Below are 12907 nucleotides of genomic sequence, written 5' to 3'. Positions count from 1 at the left end.
CAGCGCAGTCCGGGCAGCTCCGACGACTGTTGACTGGCGGGCAGCTCCGACGACTGTTGACTGGCGGGCAGCTCCGACGACTGTTGACTGGCGGGCAGCTCCGACGACTGTTGACTGGCGGGCAGCTCCGACGACTGTTGACTGGCGGGCAGCTCCGACGACTGTTGACTGGCGGGCAGCTCCGACGACTGTTGACTGGCGGGCAACTCCGACGACTGTTGACTGGCGGGCAGCTCCGACGACTGTTGACTGGCGGGCAGCTCCGACGACTGTTGACTGGCGGGCAGCTCCGACGACTGTTGACTGGCGGGCAGCTCTGGTGACTGTTGACTGGCGGGCAGCTCTGGTGACTGTTGACTCCTGATGCGTGGGGCAGGTATTGGACGTACCAGCCTGGAGACACGCACCTCCATGCTAGTGTGTCTAGCGGGAAACACCGGACCGAAAGGGCGCACTGGCGGTCTTGAGTGCAGGGTTGGCATCACCCCTTCCGGCTCGATGCTCCCCTTGCCCTGGCACCTGCGGGGCGCTGGTACTGGGCGCACTGGGCTGTGCGTCCGTATAGGCGAGATGGTGCGCACCTCAGCGTAACATGGCGCCCTCCACCTCGTACGCACCTCCCTGTAGTCACGGGTAGCTGGCTTACGGCTCTTCCCTGGCCTGGCCAAGCTACCCGTGTGCCCCCCCCCAAAAAAATCTTGGGGCTGCCTCTCGGGTTTCCTAGCCAACCGTGTTCCAGCGTAACTTTCCCGATGGTTCCTCTGTCCTGCTGCCTCCACTCTCCTGAGTGCCTCCACCTGTTCCCATGGGAGGCGATCCCTTCCGGCCAGGATCTCTTCCCAGGTGTAGGCTCCCTTGCCGTCCAGGACGTCCTCCCATGTCCATTGTTCCCTTTTTCTCTCCTGTGGCTTCCTCCTCTTCTGCTGCTTGGTCCTTTGGTGGTGGGTAGTTCTGTAACGGCTGTCTTCTGTGGAAATGGACCAAGGTGCAGCAGGTATGTGAATACTCATCTTTAATAAAAATAAAGGAGTAGAGCATCCACTTAACAATACAAACAAAATATAAGACAGGAACAGTTTTGCAGGCACACAACACGCAGTGCAAAAACAACTACCCACAAAACCAAGTGACAAACATACTCCTACATATATGACTCCCAATCAGGAACAACGATCCCCAGCTGTTCCTGATCAGGAGTCACAAGACCAACACAGAACAATCACACACACACAAGACTGCCACGTCCTGACCCCAAAACTACAACAACAGCTCCATCTGCTGGTCAGGACGTGACAAATACTCTGAGTAAAAGAGAATGTTTTGGGATTTTCACCCTCCAGACATTATTTCCTAAAGGACTTAATGATGAAATGCCTATGTATTTTATGTTGTAAATTTGAAAATGAATTATGCCCCTATTTCAGATTACTCTGACGATTTTCTTACACTGTACCCAATAATTTATGAAAACTTGCTTGGTAGGTGATGGTCTCATTGTGGTTTTACAGACGTGTTTAATACGTTTTATGTACACACGTTATTCAAATATTTATGAAACGCATATTGTTATATTTGGTAGCACTGATTTGTTATTCCTTCGCCTCCAACCCCATTCGATGCATGGAACGGATGTGGGTGGGGCTAGATCTACATAAGGGTGCTAATTTTAAAAACTCACAAAAGCTTATTAAAGATCAGTGATACTATCAAGAGCAGTGTGCGGGTTCCTTCTTTTTTCTCATCTTACCCAACTGTTACCACGCACCTGCAAAAAAGATAGCTCAGATGTGTCAGTGCCTTTTAAATTACTGTTTATAAATGTATAAATTGTTTGTTTTTTAAAATATGTTTTAACTCTCTTGTAGCATGATGTAGGCTTACTACAGTACCCATAATGCTCTGTATCAATATACGGTCTTATCTTGGTAAAGACAATCCGAAAACTAACACTATGGTGTCCCGTCTACATATTGATATATCAGAGGAGGCTGGTGGGAGGAGCTATAGGTGGACAGTCTCATTGTAATGACTGGAAAGGAAGGGATGGAAAGGTATCAAACATATGGAAACCAGGTGTATGACTCTGTTTCATTAATTCCATTCCAGCCATTACAATGATCATGTCCTCCTATAGTTCCTTCCACCAGCCTCCTCTGTAACACATGGCGTCAGAAGTTGGATGTCTATTTTTCCATCTCCACAAATTGTATTCGACAGTGATTATACAGATGGTGTGACTGTAGAGAACAGTATAGGTTTTCTATAGAACTAATCCAGTTCATTCAACATGATGTATCTGTTCAAGATCATATCCTTTAAACAACCACTAGATAGAGACATTCCATTTGACATGATAACTGCAAAGCTAGATTACTTACAAGCCCACTTCTAAACCCATTCTCAGTTCGAGGTTTTTTTTATCATAATATTCATTTATCAGAAAAGGAAACTGATTTAAGGTAATCTCAACCATCTGCTAGTGTAAGTGAAGACAGAACAACAGGCTCTGATTGGAAGGCAGATGTTGAAAATGAACCCTGAAATCCTCAGATGTCGGCAGAGGTTTCTTGCATGGTTTCCTCTGAACACAAAACACAAAGAGGTGTGTGTGTGAGTTACAGTGGCAAGAAATGGACACTACAAGTCTGTTTCACACTGGAAATCTGGTTGTGTTGTGGTGGCTGTTTCTTTAGTACTGAAGGAAGTTGTTGTGTATCATAGAACTGCTATTTTCATGGATATCCAGGCATGAGGCCCTGGTCGGAAACTCACCTCTGACTAAATATCGATAGAAAGTGAAACATAAAAAATGTAACTGAGTTACACCCTACTTCTTCGTTTTAATACCAAACTGTGAAACGTGTTGAAGAGGAGAAACTAGCCTGTTACAATCAAGGAAGTCTTAAAGAGCTACAGAACAAACCCACGCAAAAACACCTGTGTTATTCCTCAAGTTTGGATGAAAAGAAAATGAAGATAAGAAACATGTCCCTTTGCTGTTAACTGCTCATTTACAGATGACATCACCTGCCATTTGTCAGTGTGAGCATCATGGACTCTGTCTTGTGTGTACAGTATGTGCTCACACTCATACTGGATTAAGGGTGGGATTACAGGATTACAATGTTCCACTCACAGTACAGAGCCTGTAAATAGATCTAGCAGACAGTCAGCACACTTCACTTGTATTGAGGATATATCTGCTATTGATCATTGGATAAGGATGTATTTCCCTTTTAAGGTCTGCCCTTTTAAGGTCTGCCCTTAGGTGTTTTTCATCCAGGTCAAAGGTAAGGCATAGGCAGTAGCATACATTTCTACTGTAGACCAGACAGTTAGTTGGAGCTAAGATTGTGTGTTTGTTAACACAACACTTACCACTTATTCAATCCTGTCATTTGACCAATTCGTTACATTTGTATTCTGCTAAATACATTTAATCTGATGAAATGTGTTAAAATACTGTGTTGTTGTGTTCCCACTTAACCACAATTGATTAAGCTGTCAATGGTTGTGATTCCAGGTCCTCGAGGGCTGCACTGTATGTTAGCGTTTGTTCTTGCCTTCTATTCAGAGACTAATAAATACCTCAGTATTGAACTGAGTAGACATAACAGCCAATCACTTATCAATTGAATTGATCCATTACGTGCCCAAGAAATATAATCCTCCACTATTAAGATGTGTGTGTGTGTTCCTGTGTGTTGTTCTATGCTAATGATCATCCTCTCTCACAGCCATGGCGGCGGATGTTGTATCTCACAGCCTAAACCTCCTGGAGACTCTCAAAGAGTCCATCGAGAACAACAAGCTGTCAGATGTCAAGGATGCTGTGGAGGACCTCCTGATCAGCCGGATCAACCTGGCCGTGGCAGGAGAGCGGGGGCCCGAGAAGTCTGCATTCATCAACGCCCTCCGCGGCCTGGGGCCTGAGGATGAAGGAGCCGCCCTGTCCCCCTGCCCCACTCCCCCAGAGGAGATGGCCATCTATCCCAACCCCAAGCACCCTGACTTCAGGCTCTGGGACTTACCTCCCACCCCCACAGCCTCACCCTTTGACCCAGAAGGGTACATGGAACGGGTGAAGTTCCTGCGGTACAACGTGGTGGTCATGGCATTCACACAGAGTCTCCAGGCCAACAGCGTGGCAGTGTTCCTGGAAGCCCGCTCTGTGCAGAGGGACACTGTGTACTTCGCCCTGCTGGCCTCAGAGAAGGACACAGAAAAGGGTCTGGAGGAGAGGCGGAATGCCAGCCTGGAGTTGATGAAGACCCAGGGGGTGGCCCTGCCTAAGGTGTTCCTAGTGAGGCCCTCCTGTCTGGAGAAACTTGACTTCCCAGGACTCCTAGAGGAGATGGAGAGGGACCTCCCAGAGATCCGGGCCCACGCCCTCCTCCTGGCTCTGCCCACTCTCTTCCCAGTCCTGGTCACCCAGAAGAGGGACGCCTTCAAGGCCCTGGTCTGGGCGGCCGCGTCACTATCTGGAGGGGTGTCGGCCATCCCCGTGCCCCTGGTGGCCTCCATGGTGGACGCCAGAGTGGGTGTGAGGATCCTCACCAAGGCCAGGGCCTCGCTCTGTCTGGACGACGAGTCTGTGGAGCGGTTGGCATGGCAACGCCAAGTGGACCCGGCACGGCTCAAAGCCCTGCGGACGTGTAACCTGTCGGTTGAAGTCACTCAGGGGGAAGTAAAGCTTCGGCTGGCAGCGGCAGAGAAGGAGTTGACCACAAACACGACCCGGCTGTTGGAGATGGCCATGCCCAGGCACGCCCGCTCAGCCGGTCGTTCCTTCACTACCATGCTGCAGGCTCTCAATGGGGCCATCGATGAGATGGGGGTTGACGCAGAGAAGATACTGGCTGCTGCTGGTATAGGAGAGGAGAAATGAAGGGGGTCAAGAGGAGGGCTAAAAATACCTGGGTCATATTCATTAGGTAGTGCAACCAGACGAGCTAAACTACTTCCATGCTCGCTTCGAGGCAAATAAAACTGAAACATGAATGAGAGCACCAGCTGTTCTGTACGACTGTGTGCTCACACTCTCCGCAGCCGATGTGAGTAAGAACTTTAAACAGGTCAACATTCACAAGGCCGCAGGCTCAAGATGGATTACCAGGACATGTACTGCGAGCATGTGCTGACCAACTGGCAAGTGTCTGCACTGACATTTTCAACCTCTCCCTGTCCGAGTCTATAATACCAACATGTTTTAAGCAGACCACCATAGTCCCTGTGCCCAAGAACACTAAGGTAACCTGCCTAAATGACTATCGACCCGGCTACGTCTGTAGCCATGAAGTGCTTTGAAAGGCTGGTCATGGTTCACATAAACACCATTATCCCAGAAAACCTAGACCCACTCCAATTTGCATATCGCCCTAATAAATCCACAGATGATGCAATTTCTATTGCACTCCACACTGCCCTTTCCCACCTGGACAAAAGGAACACCTATGTGAAAATGCTATTCATTGACTACAGCTCAGCGTTCAACACCATAGTGCCCTCAAAGCTCATCAATAAGTTAAGGACCCTGGGACTAAACACCTCCCTCTGCAACTGGATCCTGGACATCTTGACAGGCCGCCACCAGGTGATAAGGGTAGGTAACAACACATCCGCCACGTTGATCCTCAACAAAGGGGCCCCTCAGGGGTGCGTGCTCAGCCCCCTCCTGTACTCCCTGTTCACTCACGACTGCACGGCCAGGTACGACTCCAACACCGTCATGAAGTTTGCCAATGACACAACAGTGGTAGGCCTGATCACCGACAATGACGAGACAGCCTATAGGGAGGAGGTCAGAGACCTGGCCATGTGATGCCAGGACAACAACATCTCCCTCAACGTGATCAAGACAAAGGAAATGATTGTGGACTACAGGAAAAGGAGGACAGAGCACGCCCCCATTCTCATCGACGGGACTGTAGTGGAGCAGGTTGAGAGCGTCAAGTTCCTTGGTGTCCACATCACCAACAAACTAACATGGTCCAAGCACACCAAGACAGTCGTGAAGAGGGCACAAGAAAACATACTCCCCCTCAGGAGACTGAAAAGATTTAGCATGGGTCCTCAGATCCTCAAAAGGTTCTACAGCTGCACCATCGAGAGCATCCTGACTGGTTGCATCACTGCCTGGTATGGCAAATGCTCAGCCTCCGACTGCAAGGCACTACAGAGTGTAGTGCGTACGTGGCCAAGCTTCCTGCCATCCAGGACCTCTATACCAGGCGGTGTCAGAGGACGGCTCTAAAAATTGTCAAAGACTCCAGCCACCCTAGTCATAGACTGTTCTCTCTGCTTCCGCACGCGATACCGGAGCGCAAAGTCTAGGTCCAAAAGGCTTCTAAACAGCTTCTACCCCCAAGCCATAAGACTCCTGAACATCTAATCAAATGGCTACCCAGACTATTTGTATTGCCCCCCCCCCCCCCCCTTTACGCCGCTGCTACCCTCTGTTATTATTTATGAATAGTCACTTTAAAAACTCTACCTACATGTACACATTACCTCAATTACATCGACTGTATATAGTCTTGCTATTGTTATTGTACTGCTGCTCTTGAAATCAGCCCTTCCCTTAATGGGAAAACTACTTGTTACATTTATTTCTTATTCGTATTTTTTTTAACAGCATTGTTGGTTAGGGGCTTGTAAATAAGCACTTCACTGTAAGGTCTACAGCTGTTGGATTCGGCACATGTGATTAATAAAATGTGATTTGATTTGATATGATTCACACAGTCTCCTCTAAACAGTTGATGTTGAGATGTGTCTCTTACTTGAATTCTCTGAAGTATTTATTTGGGCTGCAATTTTTGAGGCTGGTAACTCTAATGAACTTAACCTCTGCAGCAGAGGTAACTCTGGGTCTTCCTTTCCTGTGGCGGTCCTCATGACAGACAGTTTCATCATGGAGCTTGATGGTTTTTGCGACTGCACTTGAAGAACTTTCAAAGTTCTTAAAATGTTCAATATTTACTGACCATCATGTCTTAAAGTAATGACGGACAGTTGTTTCTCTTCACTTATTTGAGCTGTTCTTGCCATAATATGGACTTGGTCTTTTACCAAATAGGGCTATCTTCTGTATACCACCCCTACCTTGTCACAACACAACTGATTGGCTCAAACGCATTAAGAAGGAAAGAAATTTCACAAATTAACAGGGCACACCTGTTAATTGAAATGCATTCCAATTGACTACCTCATGAAGCTGGTTGAGAAATGAGTGTGCAACGCTGACATCATATAGCTGACAGGTGTCTTTTTTTAAGCCCTTAACCATGTTTGTGAGTTGTATATGCATATTTTAACCTTTATTTAACCAGGCAAGTCAGTTAAGAACAAATTCTTATTTACAATGATGGCCTACCTGGGAACTGCCTTGTTCAGGGGAAGAACGACAGATTTTTACCTTGTCAGCTCGGGGATTCGATCCAGCAACCTTTTGGTTACTGGCCCAACGCTCTAAACGCTAGGCTACCTGCTGCCCCAAAACATAACTCTGTTGTTTCAAAGTAGATTTGTAGAAGAGTACCAAGAAACACTCTGTGTGATCCTGATTTAGCCCACTGCAGCAAAATCCAAGTCCTTGTTTTAGTAACTTTTCTTCCATTTGGTGCCTAATGAATGTGACCCTGTTCTTTTCATATCACTTTTGCTCAGTTTGTATTCATGCTCAGTTATTACATTTGTTGTGAGTGCATTTATGGCCTTTTTTCATGTTTTGTCATCCACAATCAATAGCAATGAAGAATGAAGCAATGAAGAACAATGAAGAACCATTCGGCCTATTTTTATTTTCTTTATATATTAACCTGCCTAAAGGTTTCTGGCAAGGAACACAATCATGTTTGCCTTTTCTGGTTTAATAGACTGCAGAGTGGGGTAACAATATTGCCTATGATAGGCCTACTGAAAACACGTTCAGACGTGTAGATGCAAAGGTATTTGAGGGCGATGTTGGCAAAGAGTGGAAATCGACCGTCATTCCCTCTCCACCATGCCAGTGGGTAATCATTTACATTTACATTTATGTCATTTAGCAGACGCTCTTATCCAGAGCGACTTGCAAATTGGTGCATTCACCTTATGATATCCAGTGGAACAACCACTTTACAATAGTACATCTATATCTTCTTTTTTTGGGGGGGGGGGGGGGGGGGGGGTTAGAAGGATTACTTAATCCTATCCCAGGTATTCCTTAAAGAGGTGGGGTTTCAGGTGTCTCTGGAAGGTGGTGATTGACTCCGCTGTCCTGGCGTCGTGAGGGAGCTTGTTCCACCATTGGGGTGCCAGAGCAGCGAACAGTTTTGACTGGGCTGAGCGGGAACTGTGCTTCCGCAGAGGTAGGGAGGCGAGAAGGCCAGAGGTGGATGAACGCAGTGCCCTTCTTTGGGTGTTGGGACTGATCAGAGCCTGAAGGTACGGAGGTGCCGTTCCCCTCACAGCTCCGTAGGCAAGCACCATGGTCTTGTAGCAGATGCGAGCTTCAACTGCCAGTGGAGTGTGCGGAGGAGCGGGGAGACGTGAGAGAACTTGGGAAGGTTGAACACCATACGGGCTGCGGCGTTCTGGATGAGTTGTAGGGGTTTAATGGCACAGGCAGGGAGCCCCGCCAGCAGCGAGTTGCAGTAATCCAGACGGGAGATGACAAGTGCCTGGATTAGGACCTGCGCCGCTTCCTGTGTAAGGCAGGGTCGTACCCTGCGAATGTTGTAGAGCATGAACCTACAGGATCGGGTCACCACCTTGATGTTAGCGGAGAACGACAGGGTGTTGTCCAGGGTCACGCCAAGGCTCTTAGCACTCTGGGAGGAGGACACAATGGAGTTGTCAACCGTGATGGCGAGATCATGGAACGGGCAGTCCTTCCCCGGGAGGAAGAGCAGCTCCGTCTTGCCAACGTTCAGCTTGAGGTGGTGATCCGTCATCCACACTGATATGTCTGCCAGACATGCAGAGATGCGATTCGCCACCTGGTTAACAGTAGGGGGAAAGGAGAAGATTAATTGTGTGTCGTCTGCGTAGCAAGGATAGGAGAGACCATGTGAGGATATGACAGAGCCAAGTGAATCATCTCCAATTACACTGGGCAGTGTTCTTGGGAGAGCTAAGCAAACAGTCAAACTCAGTGCACAACAGCTGGCCAGCGCAGACCTCACTTCCAACCTACTATTTATAATATTTATTGTAGGTGGGATGTGAGCTCTGCGCTGGTCCGCTGTTGTGCACTGAGAATGACTACTATTTCTAGTAGGAAGGATTTGAGTTCTGCACTTGCCCGTTGTTGAGCACTGAGTATGACTGTTTGCTTAGCTCTCCCAAGAGCACTGCCCAGTGATGTCTTCTATGTTGAACATGCAAACTCGATCTATGTTCTAATTGTCCAAAATCACCATTGAAAGGGTCTCGTATCACCCTGCAGGCCTACAACATTTGATTACAAATCACAATTCAAAGTTATCAGTACCACATATCACCATATGATTGGTTTATATGTATTTATTTGCACACAAGAAAATACATTGGTAAGATGATTTCCACATTACGGGGGCTATTCGATGCTAATGCGGAACGCCAAAATATGTTTTTGTGCTGGTCAAAACTGTATGTTTTGACTGTATGTTTTGTTTATTCCATGTGTAACTCTGTGTTGTTGTATGTGTCGAATTGCTATGCTTTATCTTGGCAAGGTCGCAGTTGCAAATGAGAACTTGTTCTCAACTAGCCTACCTGGTTAAATAAAGGTGAAATAAAAAAATACAATAAAAAAGACAGCAGAGGTGTATTTAGAGGGCAAGTTGGTCAGGATGATATCTAGAAGGGTGCCCATGGTTACGGATTTAGGGTTGTACCTGGTAGGTTCCTTGATAATTTGTGTGAAATTGAGGGCATCTAGCTTTGATAGTAGGACGGCCGGGGTGTTAAGCATGTCCCAGTTTAGGTCACCTAACAGTACAAACTCTGAAGATAGATGGGGGGCAATCAATTCTCATATGGTGTCCAAGGCACAGCTGGGGGCTGAAGGGGGTCTATAACAAGCGGCAACGGTGAGAGACTTGTTTCTGGAAAGGTGGATTTTTAGTAGAAGCTCAAATTGTTTGGGCACAGAACTGAATAGTATGACAGAACTCTGCAGGCTATCGCTGCAGTAGATTGCAACTCCGACCCCTTTGGCAGTTCTATCTTGTCGGAAAATGTTATAGTTAGGGATGGGAATTTCTGGATTTTTGGTGGCCTTCCTAAGCCAGGATTCAGACACGGCTAGGACATCCAGGTTGGCGGAGTGTGCTAAAGCATTGAATAAAACAAATTTAGGGAGGAGGCTTCCAATGTTAACATGCATGAAACCAAAGCTTTTACGGTTACAGAAGTCAACAAATGAGAGCGCCTGGGGAATGGGAGTGGTGCACAGGGCTGTAGGGCCTGGGTTAACCTCTACATCATCACAGAAACAGAGGAGGAGTAGGATAAGGGTACGGCTAAATGCTATAAGAACGTGCCGTCTAGTGCATTCGGAACAGAGAGTAAAAGGAGCAGATTTCTGGGCGCGGAAGAATAGATTCAAGGCATAATGTACATACACGGGTATGGTAGGATGTGAGTACAGTGGAGATAAACCTAGGCATTGAGTAACGATGAGAGAGGTTTTGTCTCTAGAGGCACCAGTTAAGCCAGGTGAGGTCACTGCATGTGTGGGGGTGGAACAAAAGGGCTAGTTAAGGCATATTGGGCCGGGCTGGAGACTCTACAGTGAAATAAGACAATAATCACTATAAGACAATAATCACTAACCAAAACAGCAATAGACAAGGCATATTGACATTAGGGAGGGGCATGTGTAGCCGAATGATCATCGGGTCCAGTGAGTAGGAATAGACGAGTCAGGGAGCCAATTCAGTAGTGCTGCTACGCTAGGCAAGCTGGAGACGTGGTGATTCAGACAGCAGGCGGGCCGGGGCTAGCAGATTGGCATCCGGGGACGTCGCAACGGAAGAGCCTGTTGAAACCACCTCAGACGGTTACGTCGGTAGACCAGTCATGATGGATCGGCTGGGCTCTGTGTCAACAGTTAAGGGTCCAGGCCAATTGGCAAACAAAGTATTTTAGCCAAAGAATTGGCTGATGGACCTCTTCAGCTAGCTGGGAGATGGGCCTAACTCGAGACTAGCTCCAGGCTATCTGGTGCTTGCTTCGAGACAGAGACGTTAACCAGGAGTAGCCTCTCGGATAGCAGCTAGCTAGCTGTGATGATCTGGTGTAAAGGTTCAGAGCTTGCGGTAGGAATCTGGAGATGTGGTTGAGAAAAAGAAGTCCGATATGCTCTGGGTTGATATTGCGCTGTGCAGACTGGCAGGAATTGACCGGGCTGAGGCTGGCTGATGTCCGAGTTAACGGTGAGGACCGCTAGCAGTGGCTAACTGACTACTAGCTAGTAACTAGTTAGCTGGCTAGCTTCTGGTGGGGGTTCCGGTTCTAAAGTATAAAAATAGCAGATCCGTACCACATTGGGTGAGGCGGGTTGCAGGAGAGTATGTTCAGTCCATAGATGGAAATTGAGATAAAAAATATATGCGAAATATATACGAAGAAAACGATATATACACTGGATGGGATGGGACAAGAGAAAAACAGACGTCCGACTGCTACGCCATCTTGGACTAAGAAAAATTAAGATTAATAGATATTATATAAGATATTTTGGTTAGCTTATTCATGATGACTTTTTATACATGGCAGCCCCTATATTCATGTTTGTGTTCATATTTGAAATGTGTATATCGTATCTACAGTCCTCTCTGACAGACATTTGAACAGGTGGTTATTTCAAAACTCTCATCCTCTCCACAGATGGCCCAACCAAACCATTGCTTTCTATGGTGCGTATTGCCCAGGAGGGCCACCTGGTTAGTATCAACTCCACCGTGTAGAGTTTCCCAGTCTCTCAGCTCACTCTGACATGGACCCCTCGTCCCTCTGACTCACCTATGTCTAGCTCCCCTCTTCAAATGCAGCCTCAACCAGCATTCTACCAATGCTGTCTGGGGTTCTTTTAATGTTACATTTCTGCAAGGAGGAGTTTACACCTGTAGAGCCCAGAACTCTGAGGGGAATAGCAGCACAGAGCAGGAGCCGGAGATTACATGTGAGTACAATCCATCATCATCACCATCATCATCATTCTATTAACATTATGATGAAATATTAAAACATATTCGATTTCCAACATAAACATTTTCCAGCCCCAAATATGTGACAGCCTCTGCTCACCCTGACACGGTCCTGACTGAAAACAGCCAGCTGGTTCTTACCTGCAATGGCTCGTTCCAACCCCCCATGCCACCACTTACACCTGGATCCAGATCAGCCCAGGAGAGACCAGGATGGTGGGGCTGGTCCAGAAGTTGACGGTGATGTCCACAACCCCGTCCCATAGTGGACTGTACAGGTGTACTGCCCAGAACCCCTTAGGAACTGGGAAATCCCAACAGGTTGAAGTTATAGTCAAGTGTAAGTACATCTCTGTCACTGCTTTATGACAACTACCCCTAGGACATAAACCCTATGTAGATCTGAGAGGAATGAATAGATGTTATTAATAAGGTGATAATTCCACCTGGCCTATCAGAGGGCAAGATGGGAGGAGATGAACCATACAGCCTACTGCAATCCTCTCAGATCTACATTTGGGATCAGAGTCATTCTTTCAAATGGGTTCAGGTTTCTCGAATAAAGACTTATGTGGTTATTTGTGTAGAGCCTGAACTTATAATCTTCTAATACTATAACTAAAGACAATTCAACACAAGGAAAATACAAATGCATCTTTCTATTCAAATGTATAAGAATAGTTTTCTTCCATTATATTCCATCACAGATGCGCCAAAGCTCACAGAGGTCA

General features: G+C 47.0%; 1 protein-coding gene across 1 annotated transcript; it reads left to right on the top strand.

Moving 5' to 3' along the window:
- The first annotated feature begins 3739 nt into the window (after positions 1-3739).
- On the top strand, positions 3740-6735 carry LOC106605189 (interferon-inducible GTPase 5). The gene has a single exon (XM_014200570.3). The coding sequence runs from the start codon at positions 3740-3742 to the stop codon at positions 4886-4888; it is 1149 nt and encodes a 382-aa protein (XP_014056045.1). The 3' UTR covers positions 4889-6735.
- The last annotated feature ends 6172 nt before the right edge of the window (positions 6736-12907 follow it).

This window comes from Salmo salar, chromosome 05 (assembly GCF_965601325.2).
Source record: "Salmo salar chromosome 05, fSalSal1, whole genome shotgun sequence".
Lineage (NCBI taxonomy): Eukaryota > Metazoa > Chordata > Actinopteri > Salmoniformes > Salmonidae > Salmo > Salmo salar.
This window is presented reverse-complemented; position numbering and strand designations above follow the sequence as displayed.

Bases quoted from the DNA above. Each gene is read 5' to 3' on its own strand.
- LOC106605189 (XM_014200570.3), top strand. From the start codon at position 3,740: ATGGCGGCGGATGTTGTATCTCACAGCCTAAACCTCCTGGAGACTCTC.